The 20,096-nt window shown below is 41.2% G+C and overlaps 1 protein-coding gene across 2 annotated transcripts in view; it reads left to right on the top strand.

Moving 5' to 3' along the window:
* Nucleotides 1-1,193: 1,193 nt before the first annotated feature.
* Nucleotides 1,194-20,096, top strand: part of usp47 (ubiquitin specific peptidase 47) — a 183,224-nt gene continuing 164,321 nt past the window's right edge. For both annotated transcript variants that reach the window (XM_043705674.1, XM_043705672.1), the window contains exon 1: nucleotides 1,194-1,539. In XM_043705674.1, the coding sequence (XP_043561609.1) occupies nucleotides 1,501-1,539 (39 nt within the window). In that variant the 5' untranslated portion in view covers nucleotides 1,194-1,500. The remainder of the gene's footprint in view (nucleotides 1,540-20,096) is intronic.

Below are 20,096 nucleotides of genomic sequence, written 5' to 3'. Positions count from 1 at the left end.
AAACAAAGAACTGTGGATGCTGGAGATCTGAAACAAACACAGAAATTGCTGTTGAAACTTAGCAGGTCTGGCAATATGTGTGGGAAGAAAGCATAGTTAATGTTTTGAGTCTGGCAACTCTCTTCATCGGAACTGACCTAATGTTCTGATGAAGAGTCACCGGACACAATGAAAACTGAATGCAAAAGTTGGGAGGTTATACTTCAATTATACAGGGCATTAGTGAGATTGCATCTGAAATATTGTACACAACATTCGGTACTTTACAAATGATCTAAACATGTGGAAACAGTTCAGAGGAGGGTTACCAGACTAATACCTGGAATGGATGGTTGCTTTGTTAGGAAAGGCTTATCTTGCTGGAGTTTAGCAGTGTAAAACTGACTTAGTAAAGCAGGCTCATCGGGCCAGGTGGCTTACTCCTGCTCCTATTTCTATTATGTTCTTGATTGAAATACAATGCCGAGGGGCCTTGATAGGGTAAATGTGGAGAGGACGTATTTTTTTTAATGAGAGAATGTAGAATTAGGGGTCTCTGTTTAAAAAAATCAGGGGATAACCCACCTAAACATGGATTAAGTGAAACTTTCCCTCTGAAGTTCATGAGCCTTGGAAATTCTGCTTCCACCATCCTTTCAGGAAGAGATTCCTTGAATATTTTTAAGGCAAACTTGAGTTAATTTTTATTAAGCAAAGTGTTATAGGATATTGAGCGAGAATATCACTTTGAGGTTACAATTAATTTCATCATGGTCTCATAGAATTACTGAGAAAGCTTGAGGGAATTAATATTTAATGGCATAATACCAAAGTTGATGACACGAAAACAGTATTTGTAAGATGGGCCTTCCCAGTATTTAATTGGAGGCAATTTCTGTTTGCCCAGTACTAGAGGGTCTGCTGGGGTCTGGTGTGGCACAGCTGAGTGTCATTACCCAAAATGTAAAAGAACCTGGCACCAGGAGTGCTACCATTCACCATTGATGCATTTCCCTCTGCGCAACAACTTGCGTCCACTCCTACCACCACTGCACATTTCCCCATTTGCAAAGTCATGCTTCCTGACAGTGAACCCTGTAGAGACTGCGCCTCTGCTGCCACCTGGCACTGGAAGTGGCTGTGAAGACTGGAGCGTGCGTAGAGGGCGGGGCGTGTGGGAGCGTGATGACGTTGGTGATGCCTAGCGGCGGACGCTGCGCGTAGAGGCCCGCATCCGCCATTTTGGTTGTTGCCCGGGCGCCCTGACTGACTAAGAGTGAGTTAGTGAAGGAAGGAAGCAGGACGGGCCCACTGCTCTCTCGTATCCCATCGTGAGGGACACTTGGTGCGTTTTGGTTCAGTTTAAACCCCACCTCTGCCAGCAGCCTGAGTTCCGAAATGATGTGTCCGTCCTGAGAAGCGCGGCTCGGCCGCCCCTCTCCCCTGCCTGTTCTCCCCCTTCTACCCTCCCTTCCCCTCCCTCACCCCTTCCCCCTCAAACCTCTTCTCCTTTTCCAAGACATGGTGCCCAGTGAGGAGAACCAACTGCTACCCACAGAGGTGAGGCCCTGACAGCTGTTGCAAAGCAGCTTGCGGCGGGGAGTGGGTGATGTTTCACTGTCTTCAAGGCACTATATAAATGCTGAAGGCTTGTGTTGGCGAGGGGAGATGTCTCGCACCTGCTGCTATTCTTCCACCACCCAGCGCCTTAGCTGGCTTGGAAGTCGGGCAGCGTAGGTCGCAAATGTCACCCACCACCTTCTGGGTCGGGGAGAGAGTTTCTGTTGTCCGCAAAAATTAGAGTAAAGATACCTACGTTTGGGTGGAAGGGTGAATCAACGCTGCCTCTTGTTAGAGTGGGATGGGGACTTTTCGATCTGGGGTGACTGTGGGAGGCAGAAATTGCTGACATTGCTTCCTGTGGATTTAGAATAGGAGTTCAGTAATGCTTTAGGGTGTAGGAGCTGATGCTCATTCTCGTGGATTTGGTTGGGAAGGGCAGTTGACATTTCTGACTGATTTGGAGCGATAGTGTCCTGATGCTGGTCCCCTTGATTTAGGGATGGAGGTAGTTGGAGCTGATGTTGCTACTTCTAGAATTGTAATAGTTACATTGCTTTGCCTCAATGTCGGGGTATGTCTATTGCTGCTGTCTACTGTTATAGGCTGGGTCTCTGCTGTTGTGTACCATTACTGGTGAATTGGCCATGCTAAATTGCCTGTGCTAAATTGCTCGTGGTGTTAGGTGAAGGGGTAAATGTAGGGGAATGGGTCTGGGTGGGTTGCGCTTCGGCAGGTCGGTGTGGACTTGTTAGGCCGAAGGGCTTGTTTCCACACTGTAAGTAATCTAATCTAAAAAAATTACTCCCCTGCCGATGTGTTGGGTCCTATACTGCTCCCTCGTCTTGTGGGTGTAATGTTGTGGGGTAGTCTTTGCTGCTTCTGCCTGTATTTAAATACTGCTCTTTGTCGGGTTATGCCATTCTCCTTGAGAGCGAAACTGTTGCCCATGAGTGGAACTTCCTTGTTCACTCCAGATGTGAGATGGGCTCCATCGTTCTCTCAGATGACTAGAAGTAGTTACCCTGTATCTGTTGTTTATATTTTGGATGGGGGATAGGTTTCTCTCCTATTTGGATGTACTACTCCTAATTGTTTGAAGGGAGAAAAGCTGTGCTGTGACATTTTGGTATAGAGTAGTGGCTGTGCTGCTTCCAATTAGTTGGGGGTTTCTCTACAGTTGCCCCTCAGAATTACAGGGGTTCTCTAAGAGGTGGGGGTGGCGGCTCTGTTGCTGTCTTGGTTATTGAGGTTGTTACGCTGCTCTCCTTGAGTGTCTGGTGGGCTGACTACCTTGGACAGTTGAGGGCTATGCTATAGCCCAAGGTATTGGTATTCATGAGCTGAGTTACTCTATTCTTTTGAAGACACAAATTTTAAGGGTAACCGGACTTTCTCCACATGTGGAATGTGACTATTGTGCTGCGATAAGCACTGTTACAAAGTGGAATGTTACTGTATCTGTTTCTCCCTATGGGTATGTGTGTTTATATCTAAAGCCAAGAGAGTGGAGTCTGATGCAACTTGCATTCCTCAGTGTACTTTGTTCTGAGGGGTGTTGAGGCAGCACAGGCTCTTGACATATCAGGGAGCCCTTATGTCAAATGATGATTGTCTGTTAGCAGCTTTGGATGCATTTGCTTGAATTCAACTGCAGTGTGTTTCATTTTCATTCCCATTGGTTTGTGATGTTATTGGTGTATATGTGAGTTTACCACATGCTTTTCTTGTTGTGCTACTTGTTGAGCCATTGCTAATGCTCCTGAATTGTATTCCTTAGAATGGTGTAAAGTGCTGTTGATTAAAAATTCTAGTATAGTTTATTTCTTGTCATATTGACACTATAACAGATAATGTGGTGCAAGCTGTGTGGTGTTCAAACACTTGATGTTTCGTGTTAATCAGCAGCCTCATTCTTTATCTGCACAAATCACTTGTTCCATTGTGTACTGTTTGCAGATATTTGCTTCATAACTTCAGAATTAAATACTAATTCTTACATGCAGACTTCCACTTTCTTAGTCAAATGTATTTTTTCATTTTGCAAGACTTCAAATCAAGGACAACAACTGCAGCTCCCTGCTGAATCATCATTGAAAATACATGTGCCAAGAATTCTTTGTCACCAGCTGCATCCACATTTACTCCATTTTCATTTATTGATTTTGTGTTCTGCTGATACATTTTGCTAATTTTTGAGATTGAGAAGACCTAGAAGGGATACTGTCCTAATAAAACCAGCATCCTCTCACTACGTTACAACATATGGTATATTGATCTATCACTCCCCATCTGGTGATTTCTGTTCCCTCCTGGTCACCACGGATAACAGATAAAATAGCAACTCACCATTCTATATGCTATAGCCTGTCAGTAAATAGGAATCTGGCTGCATGAACAAATGACATAAAGCAGCATTCTGTTTGAGCTATTTATAGCTCGTCTGAAGTTATGCAAATATAGGCTATTTGGCCCACTGTGAATGCTGTTTCCCTATCCCCAAATATTTGAATCAGAAGCAGTTTATACTTATGATTGTGTAAGAAAAGTTGTTGTTCACCGTCTGTAAACTCAATCCCAACTCTGGGAATATGTTGATTAGATAGAACTAACCCATCAGAATGTGATTACATTGTGGACTTGCAGTTAATACTTTTTTGCCTGCTTTGGGGAGTTGGGCAATTATCCATCTTCTGTGTACAGAGGAACCTCAATTATCCAAAAGAGATGGGTGGGCACTATTTTGTTTGGATACTTGATTATTCGGTTAATTGATTTCCTCTGGGGCTGGGAGTTTTCTATGGAGTTTGCTGCCTGTTCAGGAAACTAGGTAAAAGCACACTTCACGTGAGACCCCCCCTCCCCCCAACCTCCTCCTTCCCGGCCTGTCCGCTCCTATCCACCCACCACCACCTGCCTCCAACACCCGTCTGGCCCCAACCCCACACCTCCCCGTCCATCCTCGTCTTCACCCTGGTGTAGAACTCCAGGGAAAGTGTAGAGAGAGAGAGAGAGGGTGGGAGGTAAATCATTTAGAGACGGTGCCTGGACTGTTCTCGGCAGCATTTCAGTGAGCCAAGTCCATTTCTAATCATTGTACCGGCAAACAAAAGATGCGATCAGGGTTGAAACAGTTCTTTGACGTAATGTTTCTATTGGGACCTTGAGATCCCCTTCGGATAATCCGATGTTCAGATAATTGACATTCAGATAATCGAGGTTCCTCCGTAGATTGTAGTTAACAGTTAAAGCAAGATGTTGCTAATACAAAATCTGAAATACAGTCTGTGTCGGAAGGAGCCAGTCGGCCATCTCCTCATGACACCTTGTATGCTAAGGGTCACTGGACTTGAAATGTTAACTCTTTTCTGTCTGGATACTGTCAGACTTGCTGAGTTTCTCCAGTAATTTCTGATTTTGTTTTCTTGGGGAACTATCACATTTTTCTCTAATATTAGCTGGAAAATGCATCCTTTGGAGAGATTAATGCTCATACTGTTGCTTTAGCCTGCTGTTAAACTGAAATTGTAGCTAAAGTTCAAACATATTTGTCATTCCAAATAAATCTTGACAACCGCAAATGTTTTTTGAGGTTAGCATAAGGATAAACTATTTACATTTTTATGCTTCAAGTCTGAAATTCCCAATGTGCATTGTGTGTTGATTAAATCTCTCAATTTCTAAATTTCACCCCTTTTGTATATTGATTAAACTTTTGTATCCTTGAAGCTTAATGAGCAAATTAATTGGGTTTATTGCTGAATGATTTGTGTACTATAATGCCTTATTTATAGATTCAACATTTTGAATAGAAGAAGCTCTCAATGTGATTTAACATGCTGTCCTTTTTTAATTAATGCATTGCATTCCATGCCAGCATGCTGTTTGTGTTGATGTTATTCGTGACATTTGGATTTTAAGGCAGTTTGGAATAATCAATCTATCGATTAAAATTCTGCCTCTAATAGTTTTAATTATACTTCTGCCTTTAGGTGTTTCAAAGTACAAAGGATTGTATTGTCTGGATGTTCCTTGTGAGATTTCACAAGTCTATTTCTCTTTTATATGCTTATCTAACTTTTCCTTTATTAAGTTTATGCACTTATAAAAGTTATCTCAGTTTATCAACCTGTTAATGTTTGCTGCCTCAGCTTCATTCTGAGCAAAAGATTGAAATGTTTTACATTATTGCACTATTTCTCTTTGTGCTTGGTTAATATGCAGCATTTAGTATTGACTGCATAAGCTAGTTAATAGACTAGAAACCCTTAACAGTGACTGTGGGTCAATTTAATAAGTAACCATCTCTGTTTGAAAACTCAATTGATTTTTCTTTTGATGTAATTCAACCCAATTCTGCTTATTGCTGGGACGCTAGTAGTGATGTTGAAAGTTAATTTTAGACTCGGACCGGTTATTTTATGTCCACGCATTCTCCCAGTTGTTTTGTTTTATTAGTTCAGTTTTCAAGTTCAGGTTAATTATTTTTGTGGTGGCAACCTTCCACCTTGTAAGATAAAAGCTTTCCCTGTTGTGGTCTACTAATTTTGCTAGGGACCCCATTTTTGTAGCAGTCCCTGTATTAATTGCAATGGAAGACCCTAGACTCAGGCGATTGATATTTCACTGGCATCTCTTCTCTGGCCATCTTCACAACCAGCTGAGGTTTTAGTTTCTGCTCGCCTCTTCCAGTGCCCTTCCAGTTAGCCTCCAGATGTCACAGCCATCAATGAATGTCTCCCAGTTGTCAGTGTCTTCTGCATTTACATAACTCACTTGTAGATGATCTTGTAATAGAGTTATGGATGCCTAGAAGGTTTTGACCCATTTATCAATGCACTATACAGGTGGTGTCTGGGTATATGGTTGTCATTCATCTGATGAGCATGGGTGAGCCGGTGAAGATGTGTTTGACTTAGTAACAGCTGTACATTATTGAATTATTGCACTGCAAAACCTCTGAGTTGGTGATCATGACCTAGAGATGGTGTGTATATGTCCAAGACAGGTGTAGATGGAAACTATAATCCTTTCTCCTGCCCAGCAAATGTTATCCAGTCCTTATTACTATGAAGGAGTACTCTGAGGATGCAGGCTTGGTAGATTCACCGTTTGGTGTTCAGTCCAGTTGCTGTGTTCCACACTTTTACTTGGATTGGACATAACAACTGCAGCTTTTTCAATAAACGAGTCACAGATTGCTAGTGATTGTGAAGCTGACATATCAGCAACTTTTAATGTCACATTTTCAATACTGATAGATGATAATATGGCTGAACCTTTGATCATGACATTTGTTATGCTGATGCTATTTGAAAAGCTCCTATGAACCTCTGCATTTGTTGCTGCATGTGTTCCTCTGAATGCTAGTGCAGCACCATCAACTTGAAGAACTTTCTGATGATCACATAGTACAGATTTGGCTTGAACCTTAGATGAGCAAGGCTGAAAAGCCTTCCATCTGTTCTGCTACATAGTTATACCCTCTGTCGTGATTTCAAGGCATATGACAACAGCAAGGAAAGAATATGCCAAAGTGTGTTGATGCTACAACACAGCTCTGTTTCACTCTATTGCGAATCTCAAAAGGTTTTGATGTCCTTACATCGATATGTTAACAATATTTCACCTGAGTACATATCAGGGAGTCAATTATTTCGCAGTCAGTACTGTGGTAGCTGTATATGTGTTGAGAATGCTGTTTAGAGAGTCAGACCTGGTGATGATCATATCTGGCTGGTGCCAATGCCTTAATCCTGGGTGTGTCTATAATACCTCTTGGTGTGGTTTGTTCCGAAAGTATATGTTCATTCTGGTAGAAGCAAAGGTCAAAAGGACTCAGTCTATTACTATTTATTTTTCCCAGGACATGATACCTGAGGCAAGAGTTTTTTTGAGACTTTTCTGTTTGTCCATGCCAACTCTAGTTCTGAAATATCCCACTTGGAATTCTGCTAATAGCACCGTCAAGTTCTTCAAAGGATGGTCTTTTATCTCTAGAGTCAAGCACGGTGTTAAGCATATACAATCAGGAGATTATCTGACCCTTTTTAAGTTGAGAGGCAGATGCATGCAATGTGATCTGAACCATATGAATGAGGAATTGTATCGTAAAGAGAAACAATTTTTTTAGTGAAGATCAATGCTTGTTAAACATTTACAATTAACTTTACCCTGCCAAAACAATTTTTTTTGGTAGTGGGATCTCATGTAAGAATATTGTGTGGAAGTTCAGCCTATCAAGTTTTATGTTGACGACAATTATTGTACAATGATATTGATCTAAAACCACATCTTTGCTCAAAAACCACATAGATTCAAATTTTCTACCAATCCTGCGCATATGGTCCTCACGTACTAGTTTCTCATTGAAGAATTACCATCTACCTTGTTTGTTTGTTTATCTGGTGCAATGAATTCTGATGACATGTTGAGCAGATTGTAACTCTAAATTGCAATCACCTATTGAAGCAGGTGGACTGTGGCACATTAGCACCTTACAAGTCCCTTGGGTTGGGTGCTGACTAACTAGTAGGATGTGGGGATCCCTCCCACTCCCAGAGAACGAAGTCTCTGTTCTCAAACCCAAGTTGATTGGCTTAAACACTTAGCTCTTGTCCCCTATGTTGAGTGGAGTAGCTTGTCTGGTGTGATTTGTGCAGACCCTGGGCTGCTCAAGCATTAGGTTCCTCCTCTTGACTTGATGAGTCCTTGGGATACAAAGAAGCCAGTGGAAAGGGTGGTAGCTTTACAGAAATTGACAGAAAAATTATGTACTTAGAAATCAGTTTAATTTTGACCTCTGCTTCAGATTTTTTGACAAGGTTTACTCCTTTAACCTTCACATTTTCTGATATATCCACAATACAGTGGAGTTATTGTCACGGCTGGAAGTTTGATTGAATAGGATGTGCCCACATGAACAGAGATATGACCACGTAACATTGTGAATCTGAATCACTGCATATCCAGAGGCCGAACGGAGTAGGCTGTTCTGCCCGTCAAGTCTGCTCAGCCATTCGGTGGGATCGTGGCTGAACCGACATTCCTCACATTCACTTTCCTGCCTGTTTCCTTACTGATCAAGAACCTGTCTTAACCTTAAATATAAACAAGGACTCTGCCCCACTGCTGTCTCTGGGAGGGAATTCCAAAGCCACTCAACCCTCTGCAAGAAGCAATTCCTCATTTCAATCTTAAATTGGCACCCCTTTATTCTGTGACTATGCCCTCTTATTCTATATTTTCCCATGAGGGAAAGCATGTTAGCATTTACTCTGTCAGATCCCTTAAAACATAGAATTTTTAATGAAGTCAACTTTAGTGGGTAGAGTCTTAACCTGTTTAACCTGTGCTCGTGAGACAGTTACCGACGATCCTCCTAGTGAACCTCCCCTGAACTACCTCCAATTAAGTCGCGATCTGGGCTAACGCACGTTTTGGCAGTGCGATTTGACTATAATGTCACTGAAGAATTAGGGAGTAGTGTTTTGGATAACGCTTACCGCTGTTGGCAATAGTGCGATTTCAGCGGGAATTGGGTTCTATAGTTGGCCAATGTGTACGCCGATATCTCTGTACCGTTTTGCACATGCGCTGATGTTCTTACTGTACTGTGCATGTGCAACATTGGTGACAGTTATTGTGCAGTTCTGCGCATGCCTCAAAGTCTCTGCGTAGTTCTGTGCGTGCGCGATGTCTGTTTCAAGTCTCTGCCCCTTTCTGTGCATCTGCGATATCAGCATCAAACTTTGTGTCGTTCTGCACATGCACCGATGTCAGCTGCCGACAGAACAGCTTTCTGAGAGAGATGCCATATAGAGAGCAGCTTTCTTACATTTTTTAAACGTACTGTGTTAAATTTACTTTTGTTTCATTAATAAGTATGTTTTGAACCTTCATTCAGGCTGTGCTGTACTTTGCATGAGACCTTTAGTTGATTTTTGATCGAAAATAGGCGATATTTAAAAAACTGGTCGGTCCCTAACCCCACTTTTCCCACAGGCCCAATGGTTTTCTATTAAGTGAGGTTTCGCTGGAATGCAACTACGGCATTATAGGAGAACTACCTGGGTATCTTCCTTTAAATAAGGGGGCTAAAAACTGTTTAGAGTTCCAGATGTTGTCACCAGGAGGCACAGTACATAACTGCTGGAGACACTTTGTGCAGAGAGCTAAAGTCATTTGGCTTTTTGCGTAATGCTGCTGTCCAGAAGTATGGGGAAATAAGCAAAATAGTGCACAAAAGCAAAAAAAGATGCTGTGTAGATACAAACTTTTGATGCACTGATGTTGTAATCCACTGGGAAAAGACTGTCTGTAACAAGCTATGTGAAGGTGGAGTTTAATTATATAAATTCTGTTGGTGATAGTTGCAGTGGAAAAGAAATGTGCCGCAAACTGTATATTTAACAGATACTATAACTTGTTCCATTTATTAGCTATCAGTAACACATTGAGAATATGATAGCAAAGTCTTGCAGAACCAGGGCAGTTAACATTTGATCATATTTCTGCTGTTGTTTATGTTGATTAGAAATGATAACATTCATAGTGGTGTGTGCTAGTTGTGAAAATATTGTTAATATTGAGGAGTTATGAGAGTAAGTGAAATATGATCTTCTATTTGACACTCTATTCCATTTGCTGCCAAGCGGGAAGTTATCTGAAGGAAAATAGTGACATTAGAAAAAGTACCCCTCAAAATATTTGCTAATATTTTGCAGAAGCAAAATGTAACTTTATGTAATAATTAATGTAGATAATTTCTGATCTTTCAGTATTTTGGGGTCAAAGCTGCTTTTACAGTAAAGATTTAGGTGCAATGCCATTGCCATCTTACTGTGAAGATATTTTCGTGTGCAGTATAAATGTAAGATCATCCAAAAACTGTAAAGAGATACTAAGGAAATAAATGGCTAAGTATATGAATCTGTATAGCAGGGATCAGCTGTTGACAGCTTGGAATAAAACAATAAGGTAGCATATACTAAGCTGTGTGAAAGATGATGATTTCCACATACTGTTGGATTTCATGCAGTTTTGGCTTCCCCATTTTAAAAATGATGTAATGATTGGGCTCAGAAAGAACTTCATGTTTGATCTGAAAACTGGAGAAAGAACACAAAAGTATGATGGAGAATGGGGAAGGTCATTTTTATGGAAGATTTGACAATGAAAATAATTTTGCCATGAGGTTTGACATGCCAGGGTTATGTTTTCATCAAATGCATGTTTATGGATGTTTCCAACCAATCCATTCTAGTGTTTATGTTCCACACAAATTTTCTCATCACCCTTCTTCCTCTGCCTATCAGAATGCTATTTTATTCATTTCTCTTTTGTATTTATGTAATTTTCCCTTAAATGCATTTCTGCTATTCACTTGAATTGCTCTCTGTGGTGGCACGTTCCACATTCTGACCACTCTGGGTTATTCTGATGAATTGTCTTTTGAATTTATCATATAATGTACATATAATCCTTGATTCTGCTCTGTCACCCAAATCAAAATGTCTCTCTGAAACTCATTGCACCATTTGTAATATTTCTTATCAATACTATCAGCAAATTATTTATTGCCTCACACTTGAGCCTCAGTGACATTGTAGCAATATTCTTGAGTCAAAAAACCTGCAACTTCATTTTCAGGTTATGTTATGTGGCCATATTCCTATTCATGCTTTACAAATTGTTTCCAATATACATTTTCTCTTTTTTTTTCTCCCCCATTCTTGCACCGAGCCTGTAGTTAAGATGTAAAAGTAAGATTACTGAACAATATACTTCGGTTCTTCAGATGAAGGAGTTCTTTAAGTTAAGGTTGAACAGAGATTTGCCAGCATTCATTACAATTTAGAAGGATTGGTGGTAATTTTATTAGAACACAAGATTCTGAGGTAGCTTAACAGATGCTGACAGGATATTTTCCCTTCTGGAGGAATTTGAAACTAGGAAAAGTAATTTTAGTATTAAAATGTTTGTCATTTAAGACAGTGAAGAAGAAGAACTCATTTTTGAGATTGTTCATCCCTGGAGTTCACGACCTGATAGAGCGATGGGGATTGGGCTCTTGAATATATTTAATGCTGAATTGTATTTTTGATTTACAGTATAAGGGAATCAAAAATTAAGAATGATTGGAAACTCAAGTTAAGGTCACAATTATGTGAGACATTATCTTATGAGTAACACAGCCAAGTTTGATGGCTGAATGACTACGTTTTTCTTATGTTCTTAATTTTGATGTGAAGTTGGCATTGCTACATGTTCAATACAGATCATTTGCCTCATTCTTTCATTCTTGCTTACTTGTCCCTCTATCTCCCTCTTGCGCTCCCCCCCCCCCCCTCCCAAAATTAAGAAAAGCTCAACCCATCAATTAGTGGAAGTGTTGGAGCTTAACACTTGTCTAAATTAAATTTTGGGTCAAGCTCACTTGATGAATTTGAAGACTCCATCTAGGATGGTATTGCAGTATAGTTCTGAGCAAGTTGTGTATTGTTTGAGTTGCTGGCTTTCCGATGATCAGTTTGACAATTCAGTTGGTTGTAAAAGTTCCTTTAGTACCACTGGAAGCAACCTGGCAATGCTCTTAGTAAACTGACCAGCATTTGTCTGACATTCAATGCCAAGAGAAACAGGTCTGCTGATAATATCTCTATACTGTTTGTGAGAAAGTACTGTGGTATAGCAGCACTGATTATATTTTAAATATTACAGCATTTTGGGACTTTGCAGATATGATAGGCACTATATAAATGCATTTCAGTTTTTAAGCTGCAAATTTCATGTTGCGGCTGGAAAAAAGGTCCAGTAAGTAGCTCAAATCTGGTCAATGCTATATTTATTCTGTAGATGTTTCCTCAAGCTGGGATTAGTGATAGGACACTGAAATTTGCCTGGTGTACAGCCATTTCTAAGTTCCTAGTATTTTCTAACATGTCAAAGCTTATTGGAACATAATTTCCGTTCCCATGTTGTAGAAATTTATTGTAAAAAATTGTTTTCTTTCATAAACTGACAAGATGGAAATGTTTGATGCAAACTGTTGGATAGGTGCTAGATTAGATTAGATTAGATTAGATTACATTACAGTGTGGAAACAGGCCCTTCGGGCCAACAAGTCCACACCGACCCGCCAAAGCGTAACCCACCCATACCCCTACATCTACCCCTTACCTAACACTATGGGCAATTTAGCACGGCCAGTTCACCTGACCTGCACATCTTTTGGACTGTGGCAGGAAACCGGAGCACCCGGAGGAAACCCACGCAGACACGGGGAGAACGTGCAAACTCCACAAAGTCAGTCGCCTGAGGCGGGAATTGGACCCGGGTCTCTGGCGCTGTGAGGCAGCAGTGCTAACCACTGTGCCGTGCTATTAGGTTGTCATTTAGCATGTTAGCATCACTGCATCCAGAGTTGTTGATATTCTCTATCGGGTTGTAAGATTACATTAAAATGTAATATTTGATTCCTTAATATGGAAATTTTACATATTAGTAACGTGATAAGTATGCCACTTACATATCACCAGTTTTCAGCTCTGTTCTGGCAGTTGCCTAGATCCTAAACTCTTGTATTAGCGTCATAGTGATATACAATATGGAAACAGACCTTTCGATCCAACTTGTCCATGTTGACCAGATATCCTCTATAAATCTAGTCCCATTTCCCAGAATTTGGCACATAATCCCTCTAAACCTTTCCTATTTCCTTTTAAATGTTGTAATCATACCAGCCTCCATCACTTTTTCGGAGGCAGCTCATTCCAAACGTGCACCACCCTCTGTGAAAAAGTTGCCCCTTAGGTGCCTTTTATATCTTTCCCTTCTCACCTTAAACCTATGCAGTCTAGTTTTGGACTCCCAACCCCAAGGAAAAGACCTTATATATTTACCCTGTCCATGTCCCTCATGATTTTATAAACCTTTATGCGGTCACTCCTCAGCCTCCAATACTCCAGGGAAAATAACCCCAGCCTATTCAGTCTCTCCCTACAGCTCAAACCCTCCAACCCTGGCAACATCTTTGGAAATCTTTTCTGAACCCTTTAAAGTTTCACAACATCCTTCCTATAGGAGGAAGACCAAATTGCACGCAGTATTCCAAAAGTGGTCGAGCCAATGTCCTGTACATCTGCAACATGACCCTCCAACTTCTTTACTCTGACCAATAAAGGCAAACATACCAAACACCGCCTTCACTATCCTATCTACCTGAGAGTTCAAGGAACTATGAACCTGCACTCCAAGGTCTCTTTGTTCAGCAGCACTCCCCAGTATGTTATCATTAAGTGTGTAGTTCTGCTCTAATTTGCCTTTCCAAAATGCAGCACTTTGCATTTATCTAAATTAAACTCCATCAGCCTCTCCTGTTCTCATTGGCCCATCTGATCAAGATCCCGTTGTAATCCGAGGTAACCTCCTTTTGGTGTCACCTGGAAATGTACTAACCATACCTCCTATGTTCACATCCAAATCATTTATATAAATGACAAAAAGCAGTGATTCTTGTGGCACACTGCTGCTCACAGGCCTGCAGTTTGAAAAGAAACCCTCTTGTTCCCAGAATTGAACACAAAACTACAGTTGGAATTTAACCTAATGTTTTGTAAAAGTTTACTACAGCTTCCTTGTTTTATGCTGTGATCCTGTCAAAATACAAATGAAAATTGTTATTTAGATGTTTTTCTTCGTTCTTACTTCACAATGCTGGGCCAGCATTTATAGCTCGTCTCTAGTTGACCTTGAGAAAGTGGTAATGAGCTGCCTTTTTGAACTGCTGTCGTCCAAATGGTGCAGGTAGACTCACAGTGCTATTAGGGAATTCAATGATTATGATCTAACAGCACTGGATGAACAGTAATATATTTCCAAGTCAGGATGATGAGTGCCTTGAAGGGTAACTTGCTGGTGGTGTTCCCATATTTCTGCTGCTCTTGACCTCATGGTTGATGGTAACTATAGTGATTGTGATGAGGTTAGCTTTCTATTCCTCTCCCTCCTTTAAAATGCTCCTTAAGTTATAGGAAGGATAGTATCAAGCTGGAGAGGGTTCATCCTTTACCAGGATGTTGCCCGGCAAAGAAGTTTTGAATTATTAATAAAATCTGGGTTTTTTTTTCACTGGAGCGTAGGAGGTTTAGAAACAACCTGATAGAAGTTCATAAAATAATGAGGTATAAATAAAGCTAATGGTAGTAATCTTTTCCCTAAGATGAGGAATTTCAAGATTAGGGAGCACATTTTAAAGTGAGGAGAGAGATTTAATAAGAAATGAGGCAAACCTTTTACAAGGGTGGTTTGCATCTGGAATGAACTTCCTGAAGAAGTGGTGGATGCAGATAACCTTACAGCATTTAAAAGACATTTGGGTAGATACATGAATAGGAAAGGTTTGAAGGGTTATGGGTCAAGAGGAGGCATAGGACTAGATTAGTTTGGGATTATGTTCGGCATAGACTGGTTGGACTGAAGGGTCTGTTTCCATGCTGTATGACTCAAAAAACCTATCTCTTTGGTAAGCTTTAAGTCATCTTGTCCTAATAACTTTGTGATAAATGTAAAATTGAAGTGATTAGAATATTTTGCCTTGGTAAATGCTAAAGAAGTGTCATTTGAAAGCCTGTTGAATGTGTTAATCAAACAAAACTTATTAAAAATGAATCACAGACAATCCTGACAGCTGTTGTAGGAAAGTGCTACATCATCTAACCAATGTATTTATGATTTGAACAAACTGAGTGGACATATTCATGGTAGATGCAGTATCATATGGATAAATTAGTTTATTAATTCTGGTAGCAAAAGCAAGGCGGCAGATGATTAACTATAAATTGAGAGGGGGAAATGTGCAACAGGACCTGTTTCTTTGTACACCAGTCGTTGAAGGCAAGCGTGTAGGTGCAGCAGGTGATAAAGAAGGTTTAATGGTATGTTGGTTTTCATAGCAAGAGGATTTGTGAAAGTGAGCAAGGATGCCTTGCTGCAACTGTACAGGGCGTCAATTAGGCCACATCTGGAGTATTATGTGCAGTCTTAGTCTCCTCATCTGAGGGAGAATGTAGCAGCTATTGAGGGAATGCAGCAAAGGTTTGCCAGACTGTTGGCAGGACTGTCATATAAGGGGATGTTGAATCAGTTAGGATTATACTCACTGGAGTTAAGAATGAGGGATTCTCATAGAAACCTACAAAAATTTTAACAGGACTAGACAGGACAAATGCAGGAAGGATTTCCCAAAGACGGGAAATTATTTGATATATTTACTGTCACATGTACCTTGTTAGAAAATACAGTGAAAATGTTGTATAGTGTTGCCACTCTGGAGCCAGTTCATAAAACAAAATAATCAAAACACAGAATATAAAGGAAGAAAAATGAATAAATAAAATGTCCAGCTTTGCAGTCTTTCTTGTTAAGTGTTCCATTGTGGGCGTGATGGCCAGGCCTGAATCCCTTTTGCCAAGTCATTGCTGCTGGACCAAAAGCTGCCAATCTTTGGCACCATCTCACCTCCAGCGATATAACTAATGTCATCTTGGTTACATACTTGATTACGAAACTGGAATTGAAAAAAAAACAGAAATAAAGGAAACAAAGCCAAAAGGAATGAGAAACATCCAGATATTCAAATCCAGAACTGGGGTCATAGTCTAAGAATATGGGGTAATTTAGGGCTGAGATGAGTGGTGAGCCTGCAAGATTCACTACCACAGAAAACAGTTAAGGGCAAAACTTTGTATGATTTAAAGAAGGTGTTGGATGTTGCACTTGGAATTGAGGATATGTGGGAAAAGCAGGAGCAGGCTGATGAGTTGAATGGTCAGTCATGAATGTAATGAATGGTGGAACAGGCTGAAGAGCCTTAATGGCTACTCATATTTTCAATGTCCTTTCTTTCTGCATGCTTCAATGAAATGTGCTCATTCACTTTTTGCTTTTGATATTTATGGCCATAGTATCTGACCTTTAAAACACAGTTAAATGTTAGTTTTCTTCTGTGGGTGGGTATGATCCAATTTCCTAATTTTTTTTTTGAGATGTGGAATGGCCAGTGAATAATCAGTTCCCTTAAAAATTTCTATGTGGATAACTGAAATAAAGCAAAATTATTTTCTGGAGTTTGCTTGGGATGGTCAGATTTAAAGAAATTGGCCTTTTTTCCCCTGCCTTTATTTTTCAATAAATTAGCAGAGGACCCATTATCTTCCTCTGCTAAGTCAACAAAATTGAAGAATTCACTTAAGAAATTTAAAATTATTTTGTATCCATGGTAGTGGTTTTTAATGGCCAATTTTAAATAGGGGTGCTTTTTAAGTGGTAGTACATTTTACATACAGATGCAAAACACCTCTTTGAATTACCCCTTTTCTTGGTGTGTAAATATGTTTTTATCTGTGTGCCTGATGTTTGGCAGAGATGGCTTTTTATGGAGATGAGCATCCAAATTCCTGAAAACCCTAGGATAAGATTATGCTTTCAATGATGAGTGGTTAGTTGACATTGAAATATGGAAAGTTTAATTTGTATATGAACAAGTCAGGATGTATGAGGTAATTTGGTTTTGGTCTCGACGGCCACAAACGACTCGTTTTCAGGGTGATGGCTTGTATTGGTAGAGAATCTTGTAATCTGCTGCGTAAGACATTCAACTGAAGTGCTATATCTCCACTGTTGGTTGCTCATTAGTTTTGGGCAGTAAGCCAAGTCAGTAGGTTTACTGATGACCTGGAGAGCTGAAACCATTTTTCGCTCCCCTCCCCGTTGGTGTACCATTAAGTTAGTTTACACATACTGCCAACATAAGAACTAGGTGTCTGAAGAATGATTATACCCAGAGCGTCGACCTCTGCACCTCCTGATGCTGCCTGGCTTGCTGTGTTCCTCCAGCCTCCTGCCTGTCAACATAAGAACTAGGAGCAGGAGTAGGCTATCTGGCCCTTTGAGCCTGCTCCGCCATTAAATAAGTTCATAGCTTGTCTTTTTGTGGACTCGGCTCCACTTACCCACCCTCTCATAGTATCCCTTAATTCCTTTATTGTTCAAAAAACAGTCTATCTTTACTTTAAAAACGTTTACTGAAGTTGTTGTGGTTCTGTTCGCCGAGCCGGGAATTTGTGTTGCAGACATTTCGCCCCTGTCTAGGTGACATCCTCAGTGTTTGGGTGCCTCCTGTGAAGCGCTTCTGTGTTGTTTCCTCCAGCATTTATAGTGGTTTGTCTCTGCCGCTTCCGGTTATCAGTTCCAACTGTCCGTTGCAGTGGCTGGTATATTGGGTCCAGGTCGGATGTGTTTGTTGATAGAATCTGTGCATGAGTGACATGCCTCCAGGAATTCCCTGGCTGTTATCTGTTTGGCTTGTCCTATAATAGTAGTGTTGTCCCAGTCGAATTCATGTTGCTTGTCATCTGCGTGTGGGGCTACTAAGGATAGCTGGTCGTGTCGTTTCGTGGCTAGTTGGTGTTCATGGATACGGATCATTAGCTGTCTTCCTGTTTGTCCTGTAGTGTTTTGTGCAGTCCTTCCATGGGATTTTGTACACTACATTGGTTTTGCTCATGTTGGGTATCGGGTCCTTTGTCCTGGTGAGTTGTTGTCTGAGAGTGGCTGTTGGTTTGTGTGCTGTTATGAGTCCTAAGGGAAAGACAACGGAATGAGGACATGACGCATTACCATACGTCAAGAACATTTCTGAACTGACAGCCAGACTACTACGACCATTAGGACTTCTTTATTTCTATCTTCTATATTCCCTTCATAATTTTAAATGTTCCTATAAGACTTTTTTTTTCCCCCCACCCCCAAATTCTTAATTCCAATGAATGTAATCCCAGTCGACACAGTCTCTCCTCATAAGTTAATCCCCTCAACTCCAGATTCAACCTAGTGAACCTCCTCTGTACCCCCTCTAGTTCCAGTACAGAGGAACCTCGATTATCTGAATACCAATTATCCAAAAATCGGATTATTCGAAGGATATCTCGAGGTCCCGATAGAAACATTACATCAAAGACTTGTTTCCAACAGTGATCGTGTCTTTTGTTTACAGTGATTAAACAGGCACCGTCTCCAAATGACTGTCTGCCCGCCCTCTCTCTTTCCCCCACACTTCCCCTGGAATTCTACAAGGGGTGTACCCTAAACACCCCCGCCCCCCCCACATAATCTCTCCAACATTGTCCTATACAGGGCAAAGGTGGAACCTGTCAATAAGTTGCAGTAAAAAGTTGTGTGTGTCTGTCTGTGCGTGCGCTATTTGGAGACTTACCCCACAAAAGCAGCTGCAGCAGCAGTCTTGTTGGTGTCCAGTCCAGCTGCCCTGGAGAGGGGGCGGGTGTGTACGGTGTTGGGGGTGGGCGGGGGTGCGGTGTTGCACTGGGTTAGGGGATGGTTTTGGACAGGTTTTGCGAGCGGTGGGGTGGGGCCTCATGCGCTGTGTGCTTCTGCAGTCTCCTAAACTGGGAGCAGACTTTAAAAACTCCGAGCCCCCAAGGAAAGGCATTTAATCAATTAACCGAAAAATCAATTATCCGAGCGAAATAGTGCCCGCCCATCTCGTTCGGATAATCGAGATTCCCCTGTACATCCTTTCTCAAGTAAAGAGACCAAAACTGCATGCAGTTCTCCAGGTACGGCCTCACCAGCACCCTGTACAGCTCCAACGTCACCTCCCTGTTTTTAAACTCAATCCTTTGGCAATGAAGGACAAAATTCCATTTGCCTTCCTAATTACTTGTACCTCATGCCAACCCTTTGATTCATGCAAAAGGACACCCAGGTGCCTCTGCACAGCAGAGTGCTGCAACTTTTTAACCATTCAAGTAATAGCCCTTTTTACTGTTAGTCCTACCAAAATGGATGACTTCACATTTATTAACATTATATTCTATCTGCCAGACTTTTGCCCACACTCTCGATGTATCGGTGTTCCTCTGCAAACGTTTCACAGTCCTCTGCACACTTTGCTCTGCCACTCAGCTTAGTGTCATCTGCAAATTTTGACACACTGCATGTGGTCCCCAACTCCAAATCATCTATATAAATTGTGAATAATTGCAGTCGCAATACTGATCCCTGAGGCACACCACTAGTTACTGATTTGCCAACCAGAGTAACACTCATTTATTCCCACTCTTTGCTTCCTGTTAGTCAACCAATCTTCTATACATAATAATATTTTGCCTGTAATGCCATGCATCTTTATCTTATGCAGCAGCCTCTTCTGTGGCACCTTGTGCCCTAATTTAGTGAGCAAAATTAGGGCGCATGGTATTGGGGCCGAAAATGTGTTGCTGGAAAAGCGCAGAAGGTCAGGCAGCATCCAGGGAACAGGAGAATCGACGTTTCGGGCATAAGCCCTTCTTCAGGAATGAGGAAAGTTTGTCCAGCAGGCTAAGATAAAAGGTAGGGAGGAGGGACTTGGGGGAGGGGCGTCGGAAATGTGATAGGTACTACAAACAAACCATTATCTCCCAGACCGTCCATAACCTCATCACCTCGGGGGATCTCCCATCCACCACCTCCAACCTCATAGTCCCACAACCCCGCAC

Source organism: Chiloscyllium plagiosum, chromosome 16 (genome assembly GCF_004010195.1).
Source record: "Chiloscyllium plagiosum isolate BGI_BamShark_2017 chromosome 16, ASM401019v2, whole genome shotgun sequence".
In the NCBI taxonomy this organism is placed as follows: domain Eukaryota; kingdom Metazoa; phylum Chordata; class Chondrichthyes; order Orectolobiformes; family Hemiscylliidae; genus Chiloscyllium; species Chiloscyllium plagiosum.
The sequence above is the reverse complement of the archived record's forward strand: the minus strand, read 5'-3'. Positions and strand labels throughout refer to the sequence as shown.